Genomic DNA, 25,634 nt, shown 5'->3' on the forward strand with positions numbered 1-25,634 from the left:
TTGAACCTCTAATTATGAGGCGAGAATCTTTGCCCCATCGCGTGGGGGCCTACTCCTCGGTCCCGAGTTTTTGCTGCGCCGCATCTTGGTTAGACGGAATGATGCGTTTCACCCCTTTCGGCTTTCCCCCTTTCGCTCATCACGAGTCCCTAAGCACTATCAAAGCTCTTCCCCTATTATATGCCGAGCACTCCCCCTATTCTAACACCATTTCCCATACATAATAATTACTCGTTCAACCTCACACATTTCAACCCCGTACCAAACAGCATATATTTATCGAATTTACATCAAGATATAGCTAGACACAATATATTAAATGATCTACCTTAGATCCGCCTTTTTAATTATCTACCTCGCCATAATATTACATGCCATGCATTTGAGAATTTGGTTAATTAGTTTCTAAATCTTTGTTAAACTGTTCACATCATAATAGGCACTATTTAAATGATGATACAAATATATAAAATACTTGAACCTATGGTTACGGAGTGTATTCCTGGAGTTTTACTCCCTTTTGACCATCGTGATATTGATTATTTGAAGGCAGGTAGATTCCTACGTATTACCCTGACAGTCACGGATGGTGTATTTGGGATAACTTAGGGGGTGTTCTGAATGTGGGGGTCCGACTAATATGGTGAATGCGCTTTTCAGTGACCATCATGCTCAGTTTGTCGAACGTCTCCTACTTGAAAAGGAGCTCATTCATTGCCAAGAAAAGTAATTAGGTAGTTTAGCATTGCTCTCAAATATCCATCCATGAGGCGTCTCTACAGCTTCAACAGACCGACTGGGAGCGGATATTGCGGTTTATGTTTCATGTTTCGCATCTAAGGGCAGCCAATTCCTTGTCAGACCACTCCCCCTATTTACAACCCGTTGCCACGAGCACCACCCCGTTCAACGCCCCCGGCTCGGTTGGACAGTAGACTTTCATCTCTTCGATGAGAAGCTTCCTCAAGGTGGCCTTTTCCTGCTCGGTAAAGTCCCGCAGCAGAGCCGTCATGCGCGGTTGGTACGTCAGCAGGGTGTCGACGAACAAGTCGTGCGACTCGAAGGGGACCTGGACCGGAACCGACTCGACCTCCACGTCGCGGAAGCCGGCGGCCGCCAAGTCGGCCTTCATAGCCGAAACGCTGGTCCACTTCGCCTTCACGGCGCTCTTGAGCTCCGGTTTGATGATCGGGAGGACCTGCATCATCTCGAGCCACTCGTTCCCCTCCCATGCCGACGCGGCCAAGACCCCGTTCGGTTGGAGCACGCGTCTGCACTCGGTCAGGCACTTGTGCGGGTCCGTAGTCAAGTTGTAGAGCTTAGTAACGTCAGCGTCGGCAGGGTGGTGCTTGAAAACATGCAAAGCTCTGCCCATGGCGGTACTGACCAGTCCAGCGGCGACGTGACTGAGCGAGTTGTCGCCGATGCCCCTCAGGTCGAGTGCATCTAGAACCCGGGCATCCACCCTGGCCCAGAGGGAAGCCGGCTCCTGCTTCTCCCGGGCCGCCGCCACCTGCTTGATCATGGCGGGGGAGTAGTCGGTGCATAGCAGGGAGCACGAGGGGGGGATGCTGGTACCGTACACGTCGATCAGCCTGGCCATGATGGTTCCCGGCCCGCAGCCGTTGTCCAGGAACCCGGTCGCATCCTTGAACGGCCACAGAGCATTGAGGCGGTCAAGGATGGCACCGACGGGCTTGATGTTGGTGCTCTCCGTGATTTGTTTGTACGTTTCCGCGAACCTATCCCAGTCACCGGCCTTGGCTGTTTCAGCCGGTCGTTAGTTCTCGTCATGACCCTGTCTGTCGCAGGCTTCGGGATACGAGGAGTCAAATCACCTTGGATCACCATTTTCAGGACGATCTCGTGTCAATTATCAGAATCGAATTCTCAGGATAATTAGAACTTCTTGATGGATTCAGCCCCCGGCTAATGAGGCGATTCAACTAAGGTACCTATCTAAGTACTATTTGTCATCCCGAGTCTGCTCCCAACACGAAGGTCAATCAGTGTGTTCCCTCTTGGTGCCAAAGAAAAAAAAGATACCCAAAAACATGAAGCAAAAAATTACCACGAAAGGACGCGAAATGCTGCGAAAAGGTCAAGACGGGTTGGCGTTGACAGTTTGCATGCAGATCCTTGTTTCGGTGACTTTCGGTGAGGTACTCCGTAATTTACAGGTCGAATCCATCGAGGGAGGAAGCGAAGCGACCGGTAACGTAAGCGCCATAACGTTAGGCGATTAAGGTTCCATCAACCCGCGCGGGGCTGGGGAGAGAGGGTCCCGAGCCGATGGCCAAGACCCGGTTCCTGTTCGGGTGACCCACTTGCCCTTTCAAGCAAGCACGCCGGCACCATGCTCCGAGGGTGATCCACTCCGCCGAAGCTCCCACGCCGGTGCCTCGTTTTCCCATCGGCTGAGTCCGATCGAGGAGTCGCGCATGGTATTGCATCGATGGCACCAATCTTCGGCACCGTCACCTTTCAACGGTGAACGGAGCCGATACAGGAGCCGTGGGAATACCCTCGCCTGTGCAAGAGAAGGGGGTAATTAACAAAAGGGCATGGGTTTGCGGGATACTCGAGTTCGAGACCTATATACGGCCCTACGTACCGATATTAGTTGTAGTCCACGTCTCGTATCGTTAGGAGTCAACTTTGTAGTTGATGTGACTGGCACCACTTGAAGTTGCCTCCCCTTCATCCTTCTCTCCCTCCCGCCTTTGCTGCCAACAGAACGAGCAGAATATTCTTCTCTCGCAGCAACGAAAAACAAAAATGGCTTCTGCTCAGGCAAAGAGCGAGCCGATTGCCATCATCGGCTCCGGCTGCCGATTCCCAGGCAGCGCATCCTCACCATCAAAGCTCTGGGATCTCTTGTCGAAACCTCGGGACGTCCTCTCTGAGATTCCTCGCTCGCGGTTTGATCCCCATGGCTTCTACAATCCAGTCGGTGACACCAGCGGTCACAGCAACGTCCTGCACTCGTACGTGCTCGATGAGGACGTCCGCGCGTGGGATGCCGACTTCTTCAACATCTCGGCCAATGAGGCCGCGGCAATCGACCCCCAGCAGAGGCTGCTGATGGAGACCGTCTACGAGGCTCTTGAAGCCGCCGGACAGAGGATCGGTGACCTCAGGGGCAGCGACACCGCTGTCTACGTGGGGTTGATGGGAGAGGAATACAGCAGCATCCAAGGGAGAGAGCTGGACATGATGCCGACCGTACGTCTGACAAGCCATTGCCTCCCTTTCCCCAAGTGACATTTGCCCGATGGCTGACTCTTGCTCTGAATAGTATCACGCGACTGGAACAGCCCGTTCTATCGTGTCGAACCGGATCTCCTATTTCTTCGACTGGCACGGACCGAGCATGACGATTGACACGGCGTGCTCGTCGTCTCTCGTCGCCGTTCACCAATGCGTACAACAGCTTCGCGCTGGTCATTCGCGGATGGCTGTCGCTGCGGGAACAAACCTCCTCCTCGGCCCTGAGCCCTACATCTCAGAGAGCACCTTCCACATGCTCTCGCCCCGTGGCCGCTCCCACATGTGGGACGCCGAGGCCGACGGATACGGGCGGGGGGACGGCGTCGCCGCCGTGGTCCTGAAGAAGCTCAGCGATGCTATTGCGGATGGCGATCCGATCGAGTGCATAATCCGTGAGACGGGCGTCAACCAAGACGGCCGTACAGGCGGTATCACGGTTCCCAGCCCGGATGCGCAAGTGGCGTTGATCGAAGACACATACCGCCGCGCCGGCCTGGACTTGAGCTCGCCTTCTGACAGGCCGCAGTACTTCGAGGCGCACGGCACCGGAACGGCCACGGGAGATCCTCTGGAGGCCGAGGCAATCCACCGGGCCATCGGCAGCCGTCTCGGACCCGGGGAGAAGTTGTACGTCGGGTCGGTCAAGACGATCATCGGCCATACTGAAGGCACCGCGGGCATCGCGGGCTTGATGAAGGCCTCTTTAGCGTTGCAGAACCGTCTTATTCCTCCCAACCTGCTGTTCAAGACACTTAACCCCCGCATCGAACCGTTTTACAAGGGCCTCGAGGTACCCGTCAAAGCGCGCGAGTGGCCAGAGGGAGCGCCTAAGCGCGCGAGTGTCAACAGCTTCGGCTTTGGCGGTACGAACGCTCACGCCATCCTTGAGAGGTACGAGCCACCGACGGCTCTACCACGTGCCGAGATGGGCATCGTCGCTCGCGTGTGGACCTTCACCTTCTCGGCCGCAAGCAAGGCCTCGCTGAGCCAGGCGCTGAGGAACACCGTCGACTTCCTCGGGCAGTCACCCAACATCAGCGCCCGTGACCTGGCCTACACCCTCAACTCCCGTCGCTCCACGTTCCCGTACCGGGTGGCCTATGTGGCCAGAGACGTAGAGGGTCTCAGAAAGCGCGTGCTTGACTCGGTTGGGTCGCCCGAGTGGGAGACCCAGGCAGTCATCCGCCCGCCGAACCGGCCCATGAAGATCCTGGGCATCTTCACGGGCCAGGGAGCGCAGTGGCCGGGTATGGGCAAGCAGCTTCTCGAGACCTCTCCGTTCGCCCAGGCCCGCATTCAGGAGCTTGAGCTGGCTCTCGCGACGCTCCCAGCGGCCGACCGGCCCTCGTGGTCCCTGAGGGAAGAGCTCGTGGCGGAGGGCTCCAAGTCCAAACTGCATCTGGCAGAGTACGCCCAGCCGTTGTGCACGGCGCTGCAAATCCTGCTCGTGGACCTTCTGACCGCCGCCAATGTCAAGTTCTCGGCGGTTGTTGGCCACAGCTCCGGAGAGATCGGCGCGGCGTATGCGGCCGGGGTGCTCTCGGCCCGCGATGCCATCGTGACCGCGTACTACCGCGGCGTTCACACGAAACTCGCCGGCGGTCCGAACGGGCAACGTGGTGCCATGCTGGCTGTGGGAACCAGTCCCGAGGATGCCGAGGACTTTGTCTCGTTGCCGCGGTTCGAAGGACGCATCGGCATTGCGGCATGCAACTCGCCAACCAGTGTCACTCTCTCGGGCGACGCTGATGCGATCGAGGAGGCCAAGGAGGTATTTGAGGATGAGAGTAAATTCGCTCGCGCCCTCCGGGTCGACAAGGCATATCACTCCCACCACATGCGGCCTTGCAGCGACCCCTATGTTGCGTCTCTTCGGAAAGCGGGAGTCACGGCCAACAAACCTAGGGATGGCTGCAAGTGGTACTCGTCGGTGCATGACGGCGCCGTCCTCACCGGTCACGCGAATGAAGAACTCGACAGTGTGTACTGGGCACGCAACATGGCTCAGACGGTGCTCTTCTCCACCGCCGTGGAAAGCGCCTGTGCGGAGGAACAGTACACCATCGCCATCGAGGTTGGCCCGCACGGCACCCTGAAGGGACCGGCATTGGACACGATGAAGGCCGTTACGAAATCAGTCCCGGCTTATATCAGCTGCCTGTCAAGAAACAGCGACAGCAGTGAAGCCTTCGCCAACGCGATCGGCCAGATCTGGGCCAACGCGGCTGACGGCGCGTTGGACCTGGACAAGTACCACATCACCGCCCACGGGCTGTCGGGTGCCAGACCGTCGATTATCAAGGATCTCCCTACCTACCCCTGGGACAACAAGCGGGTATTCTGGAACGAGTCTCGCCGGTCACGAGCCCTTCGTCTGCGAACCGAGCCTGGCCATCCGCTGCTTGGAATACTCAGCCCGGATTCGAACGACACGGATCTGAGCTGGCATACCGTGCTTCGACTTTCCAATCTGCCCTGGATCAGCGGCCATCAGCTGCAGGGGCAAACCGTCTTCCCCGCCGCCGGCTACGTGGCGCTGGCAGCAGAGGCGGCTAAGCAGCTCGCGAAGGCAGCAGCCGCAGGGCCACTTGCCAAGATCGAGTTGAAGGACCTTGACATCGGCAAGGCGATCGCGTTCGAGAGCGACAAGGCTGGTATTGAGCTGGTCTTCTCATTGCACATCGACAAGGCCACAGAGATCGACGGCCACCGCGTGTTCGAGACAAGCTTCTTCGCGCGTTCTGTGACGGCCACAGCCGAGTCGACCGATGCCGCTCTGAACGCGTCAGGCCGGATGCAAGTTACAGTTGCCAGTGATGGTGCCGCTGAGCCTTTGGAGTCACTACCGGCCCAGGAGGCGGGCCCCGCAGCCATGACCGAGGTCGATGACTCGCTGTTCTACTCAGAACTCAAGCAGCTGGGATACGGGTACTCGGGCGCTTTCCGAGCTCTGCACTCGATGACGCGAAAGTCCGATTTCGGTCGTGGGCGCATCTCGAAGGTGGACGCCGCTAGCATGCATCCCTCTGAGAAGGACCTGCTAGTTCACCCCGGATACCTTGACGCGGCTTTTCAGGCAATGTTCCTGGCGTACTCGTACCCGGGCGATGGCCGCATCTGGTCACTTCACGTGCCCGTGTCGATCAAGAGCATCCGAATCGACGCTGCCCGGTGTCGTGCCAACTCTGACGATTACCTCAGCTTTGATGCGGCCATCAACGCGGCGGAGAGCCTTAGCGGCAAGATCGGTCTCTCCGGCGACGTGGACATATTCTCTGGTGATGGCCGCACAGGCTTGATCCAGGTGGAAAACATCCGTCTCATCCCCTTTGCCCCTGCCACCGAGTCCCAGGATACGCAGATGTTCTATGTCAACACTTGGAACACTGCTTCTCCCGATGGCGCGATCGCAACTGGCGACAACAGAGCCAGCCAGGAGGATAACGAACTCGGCTGGTTGCTGGAGCGGGTGGCCCACTTCTACCTCCGCAACCTCGCCGAGAGCATCCGGCCAGACGAGGAGGCAGGGGCTCGATGGCACCATAAGAAACTGCTCGAGTTCGCGCGGCAATCGGTCGCACTTGCGCGCGGCGGTAGGCAGCGCTTCTTCAAGAAAGAATGGCTCCGTGACACGGCTGAGACTCTGGAACCGCTGTTGGATGCCTTCGGCGACCGAGTCGACGTGCAGCTCCTGCGGAGTGTGGGCGAGCACTTGGCGGATGCTGTACGAGGCCAGGGCGACATCCTAACGCACATGACCAAGGATGGCCTGCTGGATCGCTGGTACGAGGAGTCGCTTGGGCTGGGCGAGTACACCGGCTTCTTGGCGGAAGTAGTCGGCCAGATAACGCACGTCAACCCTCATGTGCGCATCCTCGAAGTGGGTGGTCGGTCTGGGAAGGCGACCAAGAAGATCCTAAAGAGGGCGTCGCACGCATTCAGCCATTACACGTTCACGGACGTCTCGCCAGATGCTGCTGAGGCGGCCAAGAGTCTCTTCCCGGAGTACCAAGGGCGCATGTCTTTCCAAGTTCTCGAGCTTGGCGCGGATCTCGCGGAGCAGGGCTTCCAAGCACACTCGTATGACCTGATCATTGGTGTGTTAGCGCTACACACCTGGCCCCAAGACCCCGAGGCCTACCTGAGCAAGCTACACCAGTTGCTGAAGCCTGGTGGGTATCTGGCACTTCTCGAAGCCACTTCGGGCGCGACTGTTCGCCTGCCCGCCATGATGGGTGGTTTGGAAGGCTGGTGGCCAGCCAAGAACCGTGGACGGGGCTCGACAAAGCGTTTGTCCGCCGCCGAATGGCACGCCGCTCTGGTCCAGGCCGGGTTCAGCGGCATTGAGACTAGCACGCCAGAGCTGGATGTCCTGCCCCGTCCATACAGCGTCTTGGTGTCGCGGGCGACGAACGAGCACATCGATCTCCTTCTCGAGCCGAGCTCCAAGAACGATGCCTCCGCGTTGTCGCACATCGACGAGCTAATCATTGTCTCCGGCCGGGCGCTCGTCTCGGTCCGGCTTGCCGAGAAGATGAGGCGCCTCCTCGAGCTGCACTCCGAGCGCATCACTGTGGTGCCTGGGGTGCAAGACCTGGCGAGTCTGGACTTGTCCGCTCGTCCAACCGTCCTGTATCTCGCAGATCTTGACGAGCCCGTGTTCACGAGATACACGCCCGAAGCGCACGACGGGTTGAAGAAGCTCTGGACCACTGCTCAAACGGTGCTTTGGGCGACGCGGGGCGCGCGGCGCGATAACCCGCACGCCATCATGTCGCTGGGTCTCGGTCGTGCAATGATGGTCGAGCAGGCCCACGCCAAAATCAATGTGCAGTTTATCGACTTCGCCGTCGACGCGCGGCTCGATGCCCACATGTTGGTTGACGAATTGCTCCGGTTGCAGATTCTGGGGCGGTTGGCCCGTGAGAGTGCCGACTTTGTTTGGGTGAAAGAACCGGAAATCGAGGTCGATGCAGAGGGCCGCAAGTGGGTGCCTAGAATCGTACCCCACCAGGCCACTAATGACCGCTACAACTCGTCTCGTCGCCAGATCGTCGCCGAAGCAGACCCTGCCAAGGAGGTTGTCGAAGTCGTCGAATCCCATGATAATAATAACGGCAGCCAGAATCGCGCTCTCATCCGCGTCCTCGCACCCGAGGCTCGCCGCACCGATGGGGAGGAACTCACGCGAGTGCGCGTTCTGTATTCGGCCACGGTCCCGCTGAGGCCGTCATCATCGCACGCTCTGTATCCCTTCATCGGTCTCGATACTGCCACCGATGCGCCCGTGGTTGCGCTGGCCAAGAGCATCGCCTCCATCGTCGAAGTCCCGGCTTCGTCCGTGGTGCCGTACAACTATCCCTTGGATGAGGCTCCCTCCCGTCTGCGGACCATCACCTCCCATCTTCTCGCATCGCTGATCTGCAGCGAGGCTGCCACCGTGGACGGAACTACCCTCCTTGTCGATCCCGACGATGACCTGGCCGAGTCTGTGGCCAAGTTGGCGGGAGAGAAGAGGCTTAGCGTTACCTCGGTGACGACAAGCCCGGCAAGCAAGCGCGCCTATCCAGGCGTCTCCGTCAGCGCTCATGCCAGCAGCCGCACAATCCGTCGTGCCTTGCCACCGCGCATCGCCTCCGTCATCGACTTCACCAAGCCATCCTCTTGGCGCGGCAACTTTGTGGCCCAAATCAAGGCCCTCTTACCCGATGCTGCGAGGTTTGAGAAGGCCAATTCCTTCCAAGCTCGCAACTTCAGCACCACTGCCCTCGCTGCGCTCTGCCAGGAAGCAGTGCACTTGGCACCGACAGACCTCTCCAAGAGCGGCGCGGTGTCTGCCGATGCATACGTCGCCGATCCTCAGTCAAGCGCTGCTTCCGTGATCGACTGGACGGCCAGCAGGTCGGTCTCGGTCTCGGTGAAGCCATCAGATGCCCTTCCAATCTTCAGGGGAGACCGTACTTACGTCTTGTTTGGCCTCGCTGGAGCCGGTGGCCTCGGACTGCCGTTGGCCGAGTACATGGTCAGCCTCGGCGCCCGATACATCGTCCTCACCAGCCGGAGACCTAGTGTCGACCCGCATCTCATCGCCGAATACGCAGCTAAGGGTGTCCAGATCAAGGCCGTTCGAAAGTAAGTCCGCCACTGCCTAGAGTTTCCCTATCAACATAGCGGTCCCGATTAATTAACCATTTTGAAAAAAATAGCGACATTACCGATGAGAACGATGTCCGGAGCCTTATCGCAGAGCTGCGGTCTTCTTGGCCGCCAATCGCCGGTGTGGCAAACGGCGCCAACGTTCTGAACGACATGTCGTTCGAAGACATGACTTTCGATGACATGAACAAGGTGCTGAGACCCAAGGTCGAAGGCACACGCATCCTTGACCAGATCTTCTACGATGAGCCGCTCGACTTTTTCATCGGCTTCTCGTCCATCTCCATCGTCCTGGGGCGGGCCGGCCAGAGCAATTACGACACGGCCAACATCTACATGCTCGGCTTGGCATCGCAGCGCCGCGCTCGTGGTCTCAATGCAAGTGTCATCGACATCGGCCCTATTGCAGGTGTCGGACTTATGGCTCGCGATGTCTCCGAGAACGTCATGAACCTCCTGGTCAGCCACGGATACCGCAAGATGTCCGGGAGAGACTTCCTAGCAACATTCACCAACGGCATTTTGATGGGCCGGGTCGATTCTCGAGAGCCCGAGGAGCTCATCACCGGCCTGACCGTGCACCCCAAGAAGGGCAAATTCCAACCCACCTGGGTCGACAACGCCAGATTCTCGCACCTGCTACTCAACACTGACGGAGCCTCGGGCGCCTCCTCGGAAGGCTCGGCGCAAGTGGAGTCGCTGGAGGACCTCCTGAGGAGAGCAAGATCGCCGGCCGACGTCGGCAGGGTTCTTCGAGGTGAGTGTCAAGTCAGCCAGCGCATTTGGAGAGACCCCCAAACACTGACCATGTGTGTATAACCACCTCCAGTTGCCGTTTTGAACAAACTTCAGAACATCTTGAGTCTCAGCGACGAGCTTGTCAACAACCCTGACGCCCTCCTCCAGCAGGGCACGAGCGCCCTCGGCCTCGACTCCCTTCTCGCGGTTGAGCTGCGCACATGGATGCGTAGTGAACTTGGAGTCGACATTCCAGTCCTGAAGATTCTCTCCGACACACCCGTCCAGGGGCTCGTTGACTATGCTGTCGAAAACCTTCCTGCCGAATACGTGCCTAACCTGGACCCGAACGGCAAGGACGCCATCACGGAAGAGAGCCTTACGGCACCAAAGGCAAAGGAGGAGCCTCCCAAGCCTGTCGCTGCTTCAGTTCCACCTGCCGCGCCGCCGGTGGCCACCACCACCAAGCCGAATGCCAGTCCCAACCTTCCTTCCGTGCCGTCTAGCGCAAGTGAAACCGAGGCGCCGACGCCGACAGGGTCGTCATCAGCTGCCTCTTCTGTTGCAGACCCAACCGAGAGTACTAGTCTGGTTGCGCCGCCCTCTTCGCAACCAGTCTCACTGTCGCCATCACTGACAATCTCCCAGAGCCCCGCCATTGAGAAGGTGCTGCCGATGTCCTTTGGTCAGTCTCGGTTCTGGGTCATGACGCAAATTGTCCAGGACCCAACCGCGTTCAATATCTCTTGCGATGTCGAGATCCAGTCGGAAATCGACGTACGGGCCCTGAGCCGCGCGGTGGAGATGGTTGGAGCCCGCCACGAGGCGCTGAGGACGTGCTTCTTCCACGAAGACGATCAGCCGATGCAAGCCATTTTGAAGGAAAGCCCCTTGCGTTTGGAGACCGTGAGTGCTTCCGTCTCCGACATCGATCGGCTCTTCCAGGAGGTACACAATACCGTCTATGACCTGAGCAAGGGCGAGACCATGAGGGCCATGCTGGTCTCGACTTCGCGAACGCACCATCATTTGCTCGTCGGATACCACCACATCAACATGGACTCGTCGAGTTTTGTCGTCTTTGTCGCGGACATGATCAAGATCTACGCGGGCCAAAAACTCTCCCCTCCGCGGATGCAGTACTCGGACTTTTCCAAGTATCAAGTTGAACAACTCAGCAAGGGCAATTGGGATTCTCTGATCGCCTACTGGTCGAACGAGTTTGCGAGACTTCCGGATCCGCTCCCCATTCTCAACGTGTCTCCGAATACCTCTCGGCCGCGCCCTAACCTGACAACGTACGAAAACCGGAGTATTGAGACGAGAGTGTCGGCCTCGGTTGCCCGCCAAGTCAAGTCGGCCTGCCGCAAGCTCAAGGTCACGCCTTTCCACATCTACACGACGATTCTGCAAATCACCCTGGCTCGTCTGGCTGCCACCGATGACATTTGCATTGGTATCGCCGACGCGAACCGCGCTGATGTCGGCGCGACAGACAGCATTGGAAACTTCCTCAACCTGATTCCCCTGAGGTTGCCGACTGATCTCAGCCTGCCATTCTCCTCGTTGGTTAAGGCGACCAAGAACAAGGTCCTGCATGGCTTGGCCAACTCGGCGGTGCCCTTCGATGTCATCATGGAGAAGGTCGGGGTGCAACGAAGTTCGACCCACAGCCCCCTCTTCCAGGCCTTCATCGACTATCGCTATGTCACGGAGAAGCTGCCGTTCGGAAAAGGTCATCTGGAAGGGAAGCGATACATCGTCAGCAAGACGCCGTACGATGTCATGATTGAGATGATTGATACCCCCACCGGAGAAGCCTCGTTGAAGCTACTCACCCAGGAGGCCCTCTACACACCGGAGGAGTCGCAGACCATCATGGGATGTTACACGACTCTCTTGGATGCGTTCACTAAGGACACCGAACTGGCTGCAGGGCAGCCTCAGATGTTCGACGCCGGCGAAGTGAACAGGGCTTTGCAACTTGGCAAGGGTGAGTTTTGTCGATTTTGGTTAGGAGGCTCGATCACCGACGCTGATTCCTTGATAAGGCGAATTTCTTGACCTTCAGCATCCGACCATCCTGACCGAGGTAGACGAGACTGCAGCGCAGCAGCCCGCTGCAGTTGCTCTACGAGATAGCCAAGGAAACTCGCTTTCTTGGTCCGACCTCAAGTCGAGATCCGTTGCCATCGGCCAAAGCCTAGTAAACCTAGGATTACCCGCTCGTTCCAGGATTGGAGTGTTCCAAGAGCCTGACGTTGACTGGGTCTGCTCCATGCTCGGTGTCTGGCGGGCGGAGAAAACATACGTCCCCCTAGAGACCACCCAGGGTGTGCGCCGTCTTGCCGACGTCGCAAAAGAGGCAAAGCTGGCTGCTGTCCTGGTCCATGACCCCACCGTGCCGCTCGTTTCGCAGTTGGCTCTCGACGACACAGTCAAGGTGATCAACGTGTCCACGCTGCCGTTCAACCGCCTCGCCGCAACCTCTTTCGTTTCGAACCACAAGCCAAGTGATGAAGCTATGATCATCTACACCAGCGGGTCGACTGGTGTTCCCAAGGTATGTTGGCCATTAGCTGTGATGACACCGCACCGCATCTGCTAACTAACGATACCACGCCGTTTCAGGGTATCTCGATTGCTCATCGCGTCGTGGTGAACGCGGCTCGCAGTTTCCTGCATCGTTGGCCCATGTCGCCACAGACGGTCCTTCAACAGACTCCTCTCAGCTTCGATGTCTCTTGGTGGGGTGCCATTATCGCCCTTGCCACCAAGGGTACAGTGGTCGTTGCTGGGCCAGAAGCTCGCAGGGATCCACGGGCGTTGACCGACCTGATCGTCTCGAAGAAGGTCACTTTTACATTCGCAGTCCCGAGCGAGTCAGTTGCTTGGCTCCAGGGCGGTGACCTGGCTGCGCTGCGGTCGTCCGCGTGGGCATGGCATTGCTCTGGGGGCGAGCCGTACAGTCAGAACCTCATCAACCATCTCAGGCTTCTGGACAAGCCTGACTTGCGCGCGATCAACATCTACGGCCCAACTGAAACCATGATCCCCAATGCCTACGAGGTCTTGTATCGCAGCTTTTCTGCTGGCGACATGCCGGTTCCTATCGGCCGGGTCATGCCCAACTACACCGCCCGGGTTGTTGACGCACAAGGCCATCCGGTTCCTGCCGGTATCCCTGGTCAGCTGCTCTTTGCCGGAGCCGGAATCGCCGATGGCTACGTTGGTAACCCCGAGCTGACTGCCGAGAGATTCCCTGAGGACGACCTCGCCCCGGCAGAATTTGTGAAGCAAGGCTGGAAGCTGGTCCATCACAGCGGCGACAGCGGCTACCTTCGTGAATCTGACGGCCAGTTCATCCTCCAGGCGCGGATCAATGGCGACACCCAGGTCAAGCTTCGTGGTCTGCGCATCGACATGCTGGACATCGAGGCACAGCTCCTGTCGACAGCCAAGGGGCTCGTCAGCGATGCGGTCGTTCACGTGCGCAAGCCGGAGCCGAATAACTCGAGCGCTGACTTCCTCGCGGCGCACGTTGTTCTGAGCGAGGAAGGACGGGCGCGCTACGCCACTCCCGCCGAGCAAGAGACCTTCCTTGACAAGGTCGTTGCGGAGCTTCGCGTACCGGACTACATGCGGCCGGCTGTGATTGTGGCCGTTACTTCCCTGCCGCTCACCCACCATGGCAAGGTTGACAGGAAGGCGGTAGCTAAATTGCCGCTAACCAGGGCGCTCGGGAAAGCGACAGGAACCCCGGTTGGGGCGGCGGCCGCCGTCGACCTCGGCGGCAACGAGAACCTGAACAAGATGAAAGACCTATGGCTCAATGTCCTGGGGGAGTCGGTACACGCACACACCCTCGGCCCGAACTCTGACTTCTTCCTCGTCGGTGGTAACTCTCTGCTGCTGATCCGTGTGCAAGGCGACCTCAGGAAGCAGTACGGCCTGGATGTGCCCCTTACCCAGCTTTTCCAGCGCAACACGCTGGCGCAGATGGCTTCGCTGCTGGACGGAAAGGACCGCAACAACGCATCGGCAACTTCTGGCATCGACTGGCCCCGTGAGATCAAGCTACAGCCTGCATTGTCCCACCTGCGCGCTCCCGCGTCGCCGATGCCCAAGAGCGGCCTCGTCATCGCTCTGACCGGTGCTTCCGGGTTCCTCGGACTTGAACTTGTTCGGCAGCTCGTGCGGCTGCCGGAGGTCGAGACGGTCCATGCGCTGGCGGTTCGTAGTCAGAGCAAGCTGGCCCAAGTTTCGTCCCCGAAGCTAGTCATTCACCCTGGCGACCTGTCAAAGCCTCAACTGGGCCTGACCGACACCGCCGCGACCGAGGTCTTCAAAACATCGCACGCCGTCATCCACAACGGCGCCGACGTGTCCTTCCTCAAGGCCTACGGCAGCGTCCGCCGCACCAACCTCGAGTCGACCAAGGACATTGTCAAGCTCGCGCTCCAGCACGGCAACGTCCGCCACCTGCACTACATCTCGACCGCCGGCATCGCCACGATGCTCGGCCACGACCTCTACGAGGAGTCTCTCGGCGCCTTCCCGCCCACCAGCTCCCCGGAGGGCTACGTGCTCTCCAAGTGGGCCAGCGAGCTGTACCTGGAGCGCGCCAGCGCCGTGACGGGGCTCCCCGTCACCATCCACCGGCCCACGGCCATCGTCGGGGAGAACGCGCCCCACCTGGACGTGATGTCCAACATCCTGCACTACTCGCGCCAGATGGCCACCGTCCCGTCCATGTCGGCGCTCGAGGGCACCTTCCAGTTCGTCCCCGTCGAGGACGTCGCGGGGGGCATCCTCTCGGCCGTGCTCTCTTCGGGCGCTACTACTACGACGCCGCAATCGTCCGGCCAGCTGGTGCAGTACCGAAACCACAACGGCCGCCCCGAGGACACGGTCGACGTGCACGGCCTGGCGCCCTACCTCACCAAGCAGCTCCGCAGGACCGTCACGGTCACGCCCGACGCCGAGTGGATTGCCGAGGCCAAGGCGGCGGGCATGCCGGACGAGGTGGTCGAGTACATGAAGGGGGTGAATCTGACTGATAGGAAGGGCCAGAAGTGGAGGTTTCCCAAGGCGTTGAACGGCCCGAGGCCCTGAATGGCGAATGGCCTGGGTTAATTAATATGGAGGAACTTAAGGTGTGGAATGGTAGTGGGGAAACTTGACTTCTCATTTGTAGGTATGCACGTGCGCTTGCTTTTTCATATTCGGCTGGCTTTTCATGGGCGTACATGAGGCATTTTGGTTTTTGCTATGCTGTGGGTGTCGGTATATATGCAAGGAAATTGTGGTCTTGTTAGTTATTAATTAGGTAGTTATTGTTTACCAACAATGTTCTTCAAGATGACCTACATACGTGGTAGAGATACTGTGCTTAACGTTATTCTCTTTTTGGATATTTCCTGACTACTCCGTACTTCAATCCCAGTGGCTACAATGTCATCGTGTAACTCTTCTCGAGACGGTTTAAGGTTGGCTGATGTGAGACAAGGGAACAAGCGCTTTGAGTCTTGATTACCCCTGAGTCTCGTAGTTTGTTATCTCCCCCCCCTTGTTTCAAGTTTTGTGCTTCCAATAATATTTCTCGACACAAAAACCACCCCATGAAATGTCTGTGGGAATGCAGAATCCTATCTTTATCCAATTCTTGCGTTTCATCGCAACTCTATCAACCAAGAAACTGACTGACTAAGGTACTTGGGTGGGGGGAATGGGACGTTCGCCTCTATCCCAATCACCAACTGCACCGTAATTTGATATTGTAAGCAGCACAGTTTCATGCCCGGCTGTGCAGGCACTCAGGATGACTGGCGACTGTAGTCACGTTGGCTCACTTTATCCTATACGCTGTCGGTTACTTCAATGGGGCGTCTAGAACCGAACCAGCTTGCTAAGACCCCTTTGATCACGGCGGCGTTTTCGCCCAATGTCAGGTTCGGGTTGAGTAGGTTCGTCGGCACAATGTTGTGGAAATCACCTGTCCTCGCGGCCTTGCCCATCAGCAGCACGTTCAGACCCGCCTGGCGCTTGATGTTGAGGAGCACGTCACTGAGAGTCGCCTGGGTCACCGGGTCGTTTGGCACCTCGACCATGGCGAGCTCAAACAGAAGCGCCACGAGGCCGGCGGCGATCGCCGTCGCCACCGAGGTACCCGACATGCGCTTCGTCGCCGCGAGGTCTACTGCCGCCGCTGCAGCTTCCTGAACGCCGGCGTCGTCTGGACCGCTCTTGTTTATCGTCGATACGGTTGTCGTCTCCGTGGTATTAGTTGTGATCCAGGCCGAGGGCACGTTCTCGCCCAAGATTGTCAGCGTCCTGCCCGGCACCGCGGGCGGGTTGAAGTCGGACGGTCGGCCCCTCGCGTTGGCCGAGTTGATGGGGATGACGTTAGGATCCCAGGCCGGGTAGGCCATGGCGCGCAGGGTGCCATTATTGGATGCAGCGGCGAGAATGATCTTGCCCTTGCGGGTCGACGTTCGGAGAGCTGTGTCGATAGCCTCGCTATAGTGCTGGAAACCAAGCGAGAGGGAGAGGATGTCGACGTCCCAGTTGTTGGAGGCGTCTCCAGGGCCCCTGGAGCCGAGAGCGATAGTGATGGCCTGTCGGGGAATGACATATTAAGGTACTGATAGTCAGCACATTAAGGCCCAATAATTACTTAAGCTCCATGGGACATGGCTGCCAATTCTCTCTCTGGCTTATTACCTTTGCTACGACGTTCTCATCCAAACCCGAGTCAAAGTCAATCGCCACCCGCCCGATGTAAATATCGGCTGCAGGGGCGATTCTGTTTATGAGAGCGGCGCAATGCGTGCCATGGCCGCACTTGTCTCTTCCAGTTCCTTTGCTGTTAGGGTCGCAGAAATCGACGCGCTTCTTAATGCGCTGCCGAACCTCCGCTTTGTGAAATGCCATGTTCTTCATGTCAATGCCCGTGTCCAAGATGCCTACTTTGACCCTCTTGCAGGCCTGTCGTCTGTAGGGTTCGAGGATCTCTTCATTGATTTTTTCGATGTCGCCAAACCAGATATCCACACTAACAGTTGATAGTTAGTGATTCCAGGTCTATTCGTCTTTACTGGATGGAAACCTGAATGGGTTGTATGTACATACATACCTCGTATCATCTACGAGCCGTTGAGTTGCATCCGAGATGGAGCCCTTATTAACTACTGATGATTTCGGGTCCGACTCCTTGGGCAGGCCCGGGTTTACGCCCGAAGCTATCAATATCGGGTTATCCACCCCGGATCCCAACTCCTCTGTGTGTTGTTTTCTCGGGTTTACCAGTGCGGGTTTCGGCCCTGACTCTTCCAGCGTCTTACTACGTTGTTCGCCGAGAGTGTCTTCGCTGGGAGTCGATTCGCAGGCCAGATCCCGGCCGCTTGACTTGGTGGGAGGGCTCGAAAGGCTCTTGTGGTGTTCTTTGTGGTAAGGTTCCCCGAGAGAAGCCGATTCGGGAAGTGCTCTGCCTGTTGAGCTAGAACGGGCACGTGTTTCCTGAACAGCAAGACTTGTTGCAGACGCTGACAGACGTCCTTCGCTCGCGGGGTCATGATTGAGAAAGATTAGCTTGCCAGGAACGGACGTGGGCACTGATTTTATTTGGCGTGTCTCGCTGCGTCCCACCGGGATCGGAACCGTCTGAGCCCTTCTAATCTGCAACATGGCAATTGTCGGTCTCGTCTCGACGCCAGGAGGTTTCAATGCTGGACCTTTTGTCGTATGCCGATAAGACGGAGGTGAGGAGAAACACCGTCAGAAGCCACGGGCTTCACAGCCTTTTCCAAGGTATTATCTGGCCGACGAGGGGAAGTGAGTAGCCGGATAGCCGATGTCTCTCAGCTAATGATACTGTCGGGAACTGGGTACTCCTGAATGTTAAGCAGATGTCAGTAGGGGTCGAAGATTTTGGGGAGTAACCCCCATATGATATATACTTCGTATGTACATACATCCGTCCATACATCCGTACATATATACATGTTAGACGTCCCAGCTGTGCGTAGCCGCGCGGTAGCGTTTGTGGTTGGTTCGTTGTTATCGAGCAGGGGTGGGCGAGCTGATGCACCTCGAAGAGGTATTCTAAGCGAGATACTCCTTCTTGAGGGGCCTGTGGGATTGACCCCTCCTCCCTGAGCCCTCGCCTTGCCATAGCGACGAGGGATCGTTCAAGCGCTGGCGTGTTGATGTCGCAAGTACATTCCCTTTGGAATCTCCCCGTCAACTTTCAAGACACGCAATGCACGAAGCTCTCGTGCACTTGGCACTCCCCTCTGGTGCCTTTGGACTTCCTGCTCCGCTTGGCCGAGCCGATGTCGACGGCGACCACTCACCCACGCGTCGGGCGACAGCAAACGACGTCGCCGCTGCCCCTAACTCACACATCTTGTCGTCACCGCCATCATCTCCTGGCTCATCTGCAGGTTGATGAGCGTGGCAACCAACCAAATGTCGGATATTCTGAATTCCCCGTTTCAAACGAGGAGCCACCCAAATAGCTCAACCCGTACTCCGTAGTTTTGAGTGCATGTGTTCCGTCACTAGTCTCGGACTCCAGCGGCAACGGAGGCAAGCGCCCTCGTCTCAGCGGACCACTAGGAGGGGACGCCCCTGCCGCCATTGGTGGCTCAGGAAGCTGAGGTCCACTTCTACCAGGCAGCCGTAGCGGGCCGTATGGCGGGCCGCATAACAGGCCAACAGGGACCCTTGTCCTACTGGCCCCGCCGCGCCTACAGGCCAACGGCATCTGGCGAGGGCAGTGGCCAACGTCCAAGAAAAGGACAGGTAACCCGCCCCTGGGTTCAGCGGCACGATTGGTACTTAGGACGTTGTTTCCACCGCCGGAGCTTCCTTCTACAAATCCAGTGGCTCATCATACGATAGTACCGCAGACGGGACTGAGAATATGGAGAGTGCAACGGCCGAGTGTTTACGTGTCAGAACCTGAGCCGCCTAGGCAAGCAGTATACAGATACTAAGGTGGCTATGTACACGGGTGCTGGCGGCCTCAGCGGGGCTGTGCAGTGACAGCTAATGGGCTTTTGATGAGTTCCATTATTCATGAGCACACAACTTAGGTGCCTTAACTTAGACTACTTACAGTAAGCAGCTCTGGGTCGTATCATGATGTCTAGAACGCAGTCGGAAGACTCGAACAATAGAAGGCTCAAAAGAAAGAGGCTCTGTAGCGGTGGCTTCGGCGGTTTAACAAAATTCCCGTGTAAACTTGGTAAGGTACCCAGGGAAAGAAGGAAAACGAGCGTAATTATATACTCCGTACGTAGGTATATAATTAGACATAGCAAATGGCTAATGCGTTTAGCGAGCATGCCTCGTTACATGAGTTGCTCGTAGGTCGCTCGAGTGAAGCGTTAGGTACCTACACAATACGCTTCTGACATAATTAACGTGAAATCGATGGCATTCAACGACCGAGTAATTACGCTCCAAATAGAAACCGAAATTCTCTTCAATATTGACCACTTATCACAACACCATCATATAGGTTACCTTACCATACTTTACTATATACCTAACCTAATTAGTGTGGTTGTCATACATTGATATTAACATTTAGGCCAGCAGCAGATTTGAAGGCTTCTGTTTGCAGATTTGAAGGTTTCTACAAGGTCCCTCGAAAGCGGGGTTCGGATGCCTCCACGTTCTCTTAAACATTCTACCAATAATAGAAATAATAATAAAAAAATACACAGGTGCGAGGTACTTACAACCTCTTTCCTCTTATATCCTTAGTGTAGCTTCCCCTACACCACCTCAAAACCGGAAAGATGCATCCCAAGAGAACCTACTTCCTCGCTCCAACGCGCGACCAGGCTCCGACGGGGCCCATCGCCCTCGGGAACCTGATCAGGTCCCCTCGCGAGCCCGACTTCCCGCTCAACGACCCCAACTCTCCGACCGTCCGGCGCCTCCAGTCCGCCGCGACCGTCGTCCCGGAAGCGGACGCGACCCGGTCGGCCCACACCGCGCGCTCGCTCCAGCCGACCGTCTTCCTCTCCTTCCTCTCGGGCCTCCTCGGCCAGAACCCCGTCGAGCTCAGCGTGGCGTACTCGGCGGCGGGCGGCGCCGCCTACCGGATCCCGCGCCTCGAGACCCGCACGATCCACCCCTCCGCGGCCGACGTCGCCGCCCTCTTCGCCGAGCCCGCCGTGCAGGCCGCCCTCCGCGACAGCCGCTTCACCGCCAACCTGTACCTCGTCACGGGGCTGCAGATCGCCACCCACGGCGCCGAGTACCTGGTGTCGGGCGCGCGCGCGCGGGGGGTGCGTCTGCATTTCCTCACGGATCTGATCACCACCGCTGCCGGCGGGGTGCCGGTCGGTGCCGGGGTGGGCGCCGAGGCGACGGAGGCGACGGAGGGCCGGTCGGCGGGGAGGATCGAGGGGCCGTTCGTGCTGGCTTACAGCCTGCGCGAGGTGCTGTACAGGAGGAAGAAGGTCACGGGGCAGAGGCGGCCCAGGATCGAGGGGGATTTGTATGCCGATGGGGAGAGGAAGGTCAGGATTAAGAGGGAGGAGGAGGAGGAGGAGGGGCAGCTTGAATCATTCGAAGCCGAGCTGGCGGGGTTGAAGGATGAGGACCCCGAGTTGCCCGAGTACTGGGATTTAATAGATGTCGAGACTGGGGTTGATCTTGATGGGGCCGAATGTCAGATTGTTCGCGTTGACGCGGACAAGGATGACGGCGATGATGATCCGGATGAAGACTGAACACTCAGGGGCCCACCTAAGTACCTCGGATGAAAAGATACCAATCAATTTTGGGATACATACAAATCTTCTCGTGCTAATTAATCGGAGGATATTTAAGCATGCCTGGTTAGAGAGCGGTGTAACACATGTATTTCCTTAGCGTCGATAGGTTCTTATCGAGATTCTCGTGTGATCTAATTAGAGTGCTCATCTTGAATTCTAATTAATAATAGTCATAATTAATATGGCTTGCTACCTGCACTCTATACGCAGTGCCGGTGCTCTCTAGTCGCCCTCTAGTCGCCCGTGCACACAGTAATTACCGGAGCTTGTCGCTTGTAATAATAATACCCAGCACGCATCGCAGATTTTATCTCTGGTTCACTGTTTTGGACTGCTGCCACCTCTCTGCACCGTTCGCTTTCCAAGGCTCCCCTCCCGTGTGCCACGAGCAACGACAAAGTCGTCGACATTTTGGCGAACGCATAAGGCTTATCTGCTTTCTGAAGTACAACCGAGGAAGCCGGTTCAAAAATGCTTGCCTACCCCTAGTAAGAGCTTGATCTTGAGGTTCCATGTCATCTTGTTGCCCAGCAGCGGGTAAAACGGAGTGGCCGTCGGATGAGGTTTCCTCGCCGCCTCCTCTTTTGAGGAAATGCTGAGCTAGAAACAGATGGGTGAGCTGCCTAGAATATGGTAAGCTGAGGATCGGAGTATTATGTCCCCATCCAACCAAGCCGCGCTTTCGCTCTCTGTTGTGAGCGGAGCAATGGCACGGCTCAGGTTGGACATAATAAGGGAGAAAGCCCGGAGCGAGCACGGGTTGCATCGTGACCTTGTTTCAAGGGTTCCAAATCCACTTCCGACAACGACATCAACGAGTACATGAAAGGCATTGCCCTCTTGCGGTACTTAACACGTGCGAGCAATCAAAGTGGACTTCTCCGCTTGCTTGAATGGTAAGGTACAGTACCGTACCTTATCAAGTCCTGCCTGGTTAGTGCCCTTGGAATGATCCTCCTTAGCGCAACGATCAGGTGGACTGTTCGCCTCGTTGTCTACCTGAAACATGTAGGAAGCGCTAAGAGGTTACCTTACCTTAGGTACCTAGGTACCTAGGGAGCTTAGCCGTTGGTTGGATTGTCCGGAATCGGAAGGAAAACAAAGCACCATCAGGTATTGCATAATCTCAGAGCAAGTCCCTCGGGTCTGCTGTGACTAGGGGCAGATTCGGGATGATGTATTTTCGGCCACTTCATTCCACGTTGCTGAGTTATACGTAACTGAGGCAGGTACGTACCTGAGGTGCACACCGTGTGTGTGTGCCTGCTCGATTTGCCCACCTCCGATGTTACAACTCTGTTGACAGAGGACCCTAAAGAGCGGAGGCAGCCGGTAATGCAAAGTGGCTGGACTAGAATCGCGTAGAAATCCTTCGTACAGTACTAGGGTTTCGAGGCTCAGGCAAAAGCGGCCCATGCGCCCGGGAGGGGGGATGGTTAATAGGCAGATAGAGTGGGTGGTCCCTTTGGAGGATAAGCTTATACGCTCGCTAAGCCGGGATACGCCACCGGGAAATAGAGTTGAGGCTACCAAACTTTTTACACTTCATTTGTGGAACCTCCATTTCCCTGCGCGTTAATTAATGGGACGTTATTTCTATGGACTTTCGGAGTTGAGCCATTCATAGCGTAGTGCTGCAGTCCTCGCACCAATCACGTGTGCACCGTGTAGCAAGGCTTAATAGCGTAATCACTGACCAAATCGAGGTTCTAGACCGAATCGCGGGCCATGATTGGCTCACGGATGAGGGGGGGGGGGGGGTTACGGTTCAATACCCCATCTGTGGTGTACTCCCGTCTGTATGCTTCGCGCACCTCGCGTCGAGGCCTATAGTCATCATGACGAAGCTTCGTTCCATCGCAACAGGTGGGCTCGACATATGATTATGGAAAGAGCATCGCGGGAGGGCAGAAGTGTGGTATCCGATGGCCGGTGAATCCAATGGCCGGTGGAACGAATGTTAGAAGATTAGGATAGAGAAGCGAAGCTGTTTCCTTCGCTCCTCAATGTGTAATATACATACAGATCTCAGAGGCTCACTCAAGAGAAGCTTCCCTTCAATGACCGGCAGGTATCACAAGCGTGCTTTACACTCATTAGGCATGGTAGAGGTAGTGAAGGGACGAAAGCCACCTCCATCCAGGGGTCGATACCCAGAACCTATGTATTTGCCTACCAGGTTAAGTGAGATTGACAGTCATCCTTCACGCTGTTAGGGCTTGGTTGGGCCTCTTGTGTGGCCTGCAACTTACACCCCTGTTGTTTCCCCCGCCTTCTATGGCCGACACCGGAAAATGCAGCACAAGTGTGGGACAATGCCAAGCGCTAAGGCCTGGTCGGCTTGCGTGAGGACGCCCGGTAAAAAAAAAAAGTATATACAAGGAGGAAAATGACTCGTAATCGAGGGCCAAGCTGACCAAGACGGGAGCGTATACACTAGTGTACGGAGTAGTGTAGGTACCCCAGCCTTTTCGGCTCTTGTGTACCAGTGTAAGCTCCACTGCGTAAATTCTATAAATCAAACCTAGCTGGCGCGGGGCTCCCCTGCCTAGCTGAATCCCGCCTATCTCGTCCGACCCTAGCCGTCCCTTCCGCACTCCGGATACATGACCGGATCCGCTCCCGCGCTTGTCCGTGAAGGTAAATCAGAAAGTTCAGCTGGAGGTCAAGACACCGTTTCATCGAGAAGCCATCGATCACCAACTCGGGCATCAGGTGGTGGGAGCCCTCGGGGATGGGGCCGTTATTACGGATCCGTACCAGAATGTCGAGAGCGCGCGAGTATAGAACGTCTAGCCGGGTGTAGCAACTGAGAGCTATAAGCGCAGTCGACCGGTCATAGCGTTCCTGGCCCTGCGCCGCTGCCTCTTCTTGGGCTCGGATCCGTGTGACGATATCCATGAGCCGGCACGTCATTTCAAACAGGTTTCCTGTACGTAGCTCGCGGGCGTTCAGCTCAATGACGGAAGAGCCGTTGGAGCCGTTTGAGGAGCTGTCGGCCGAAGGGGCGTCTGTAGGTTGTTGCTGTCTCGCGTTCTCGGAGTGAGAAGCCAGCATGGTTCGCAAACCTGCTTTGTCTTTTTCGCGATGTAGCGGGTGTTGGAAGAGGGCTACGTTCAGCTCGCACAGCTCCGTGAGGAGCTGGATCTGGTCGTCGCCCGGCCCCCCGGTTTCCACGGTAGTGAAATCCATCTGGTCGGCCTCGTCCACCCCGCTATGGTTTGATTGATTTCCCTCGGCCGGTTTCCCTCCATTATTGAGCGGTGACGCGAATATCTCATTTTGCTGACCGAAGGGCCGGGTTCCGTTAACGTTCGGTGTTCCGTTGGGTATAGGAGCCGGCGCGGTGACTGGTGTAGGGAATGTCCCTCGTGGGGCAGAGAGATTGAGGCTGTCGGGCTCGGGGAACCTGGCTAAGCGTTAGTTAGATCCGCGAGAGAGCGTAGAGAACAGGTGGCGAGATGGGGGGGGGGGTTACCATGGGAGGAAGTCGAGCGGGTCGGAGAGCACGTTGGCGGAGTTCATGGCGATGTCGGTATCCTCGTCAGAGACGGGCGCGGTGCTGGTAGCGTTCTCCTCGCTCCAGCTATACAGGCTCTGGGTTTGTCCGCGGCTGTGACTGCTGTTGCTCTGGCTGCGGTATTGTCGCGGAGGTCGGCCCATGGGCCGCGGGGGAGGAATGGTGCAGACGGCATTTGCCCTCGCACAGCGCTGGCACTGCGGCTCCTTGGGATCCCAGATACATCGGAGTTTCTGTCCGCGGCAGCGGTCGCAGGCAGCCTTCTGTGAATTCGCTTTGGCCATGTTGATGTTGTTGTTGTTGTTGTTGTCGTTGTTGCTATTGTTGCTATTGTGGTGTGCAGTTTCTGCCATTAAGATCGGAGCCGCTCGGTCGAGCGGTGTAGTCGGCCGTTTGAGGTGAAGTCGGCTTCAAGTTCCAGGATGCTGCTGTTGGGCGGAAGGGGCTGAATCAAAAGATGCATCCTGACTGGATGCTGCGGGCCTTAGTAGAGAGATGGGACGAACCAGAAAAGCTCTGACCGCCTGCCGCCTGCCCGCCTTCGCTAAGCATCCAGCGCTCTGGCCCCACTTCAGTTGAGGGAGGAAGGTCGCAATGTTCCATCTGCACCGGCGCCGCACTTGTGCATCCGAATGGCAAAGCCTGCATCGTCCTAACTAAGCACTACTGTAAGCAGACCGCGGGTCCCGCCTGGAGATTCGAGTACGAAAGTGTACAAACCAGGCACGCAACTTCCGGCAACGAGATACAAACAAGTTCTTCAAGCTTCGTTGGGCCACCGCTCTTGCCTCCGTATGCTCCACTAAGGTACTGCAGTATACCGTACGAGTTATTGAACTGTACCAAGTAGGCCCCCGCAAAATCCACAACCCCGCAACGGAGCGTAAGTTAAGTAGTATGTGCACTAGTTAAATGCGCAAGGCTGCGGCCCGGCGGCAGATCAGCGGCGAACCATACTAGTATCAACAGCGGCCCCACCGCCAAGCCCGGGCACTTCATGGGGAGAAGCTTAGAGGCGACCTTGTGTCCACATTTACTCTGCAGGGCCATGTCAGCCAGCCTCCACGTTATTGCATCGTGTAATTACATACACTTGCGCAGCAAAGAACAGCCACCAATGATAACATGTGCCTCTCCCATGCTTCGTTGATCGA

At 57.0% G+C, this 25,634-nt stretch overlaps 5 protein-coding genes across 5 annotated transcripts; 2 read left to right on the forward strand and 3 right to left on the reverse strand.

Moving 5' to 3' along the window:
* Positions 1-871: 871 nt before the first annotated feature.
* P884DRAFT_305759 (S-adenosyl-L-methionine-dependent methyltransferase) lies at positions 872-1,851 on the reverse strand (the record flags this gene model as incomplete). Its single annotated transcript, XM_069445096.1, has 3 exons — positions 872-1,318; positions 1,388-1,759; positions 1,798-1,851. The coding sequence occupies 3 exons, from the start codon at positions 1,849-1,851 to the stop codon at positions 872-874; spliced, it is 873 nt and encodes a 290-aa protein (XP_069302084.1).
* A 927-nt stretch (positions 1,852-2,778) lies between these two features.
* P884DRAFT_305763 (uncharacterized protein) lies at positions 2,779-15,495 on the forward strand (the record flags this gene model as incomplete). Its single annotated transcript, XM_069445097.1, has 7 exons — positions 2,779-3,225; positions 3,299-7,367; positions 7,398-9,402; positions 9,477-10,183; positions 10,256-12,157; positions 12,216-12,727; positions 12,796-15,495. 7 exons carry the CDS (start codon positions 2,779-2,781, stop codon positions 15,277-15,279), a joined length of 12,126 nt encoding a protein of 4,041 aa, XP_069302085.1. The 3' UTR covers positions 15,280-15,495.
* An 80-nt stretch (positions 15,496-15,575) lies between these two features.
* On the reverse strand, positions 15,576-18,056 carry P884DRAFT_282045 (peptidase S8/S53 domain-containing protein). Its single transcript, XM_069443576.1, has 3 exons — positions 17,300-18,056; positions 16,888-17,218; positions 15,576-16,781 (listed from the first exon to the last, which is right to left on the reverse strand). Exons 1-3 carry the CDS (start codon positions 17,848-17,850, stop codon positions 16,023-16,025), a joined length of 1,641 nt encoding a protein of 546 aa, XP_069302086.1. The 5' UTR covers positions 17,851-18,056; the 3' UTR covers positions 15,576-16,022.
* A 1,863-nt stretch (positions 18,057-19,919) lies between these two features.
* Positions 19,920-21,032, forward strand: P884DRAFT_254062 (uncharacterized protein). Its single transcript, XM_069440862.1, has one exon. The coding sequence runs from the start codon at positions 19,974-19,976 to the stop codon at positions 20,913-20,915; it is 942 nt and encodes a 313-aa protein (XP_069302087.1). The 5' UTR covers positions 19,920-19,973; the 3' UTR covers positions 20,916-21,032.
* Positions 21,033-23,471: 2,439 nt separating this feature from the next.
* Positions 23,472-24,764, reverse strand: P884DRAFT_266297 (uncharacterized protein; the record flags this gene model as incomplete). The annotated part of the gene is made up of 2 exons (XM_069442019.1): positions 23,472-24,369; positions 24,439-24,764. The coding sequence occupies 2 exons, from the start codon at positions 24,762-24,764 to the stop codon at positions 23,472-23,474; spliced, it is 1,224 nt and encodes a 407-aa protein (XP_069302088.1).
* Between the last annotated feature and the right edge of the window lie 870 nt (positions 24,765-25,634).

Source organism: Thermothelomyces heterothallicus, assembly GCF_042370625.1.
Source record: "Thermothelomyces heterothallicus CBS 202.75 unplaced genomic scaffold P884_scaffold_1, whole genome shotgun sequence".
Classification (NCBI taxonomy): domain Eukaryota; kingdom Fungi; phylum Ascomycota; class Sordariomycetes; order Sordariales; family Chaetomiaceae; genus Thermothelomyces; species Thermothelomyces heterothallicus.

Excerpts from the sequence above, each read along its gene's own strand:
- P884DRAFT_282045 (XM_069443576.1), bottom strand. The coding sequence starts at position 17,850 with ATGTTGCAGATTAGAAGGGCTCAGACGGTTCCGATCCCGGTGGGACGC. Across the intron at positions 17,219-17,299 it reads CGGCTCGTAGATGATACGAG|TGTGGATATCTGGTTTGGCG; the intron begins GTATGTATGTAC and ends ATCAACTGTTAG. Across the intron at positions 16,782-16,887 it reads ATGAGAACGTCGTAGCAAAG|GCCATCACTATCGCTCTCGG; the intron begins GTAATAAGCCAG and ends ATTCCCCGACAG.
- P884DRAFT_254062 (XM_069440862.1), top strand. The coding sequence starts at position 19,974 with ATGCATCCCAAGAGAACCTACTTCCTCGCTCCAACGCGCGACCAGGCT.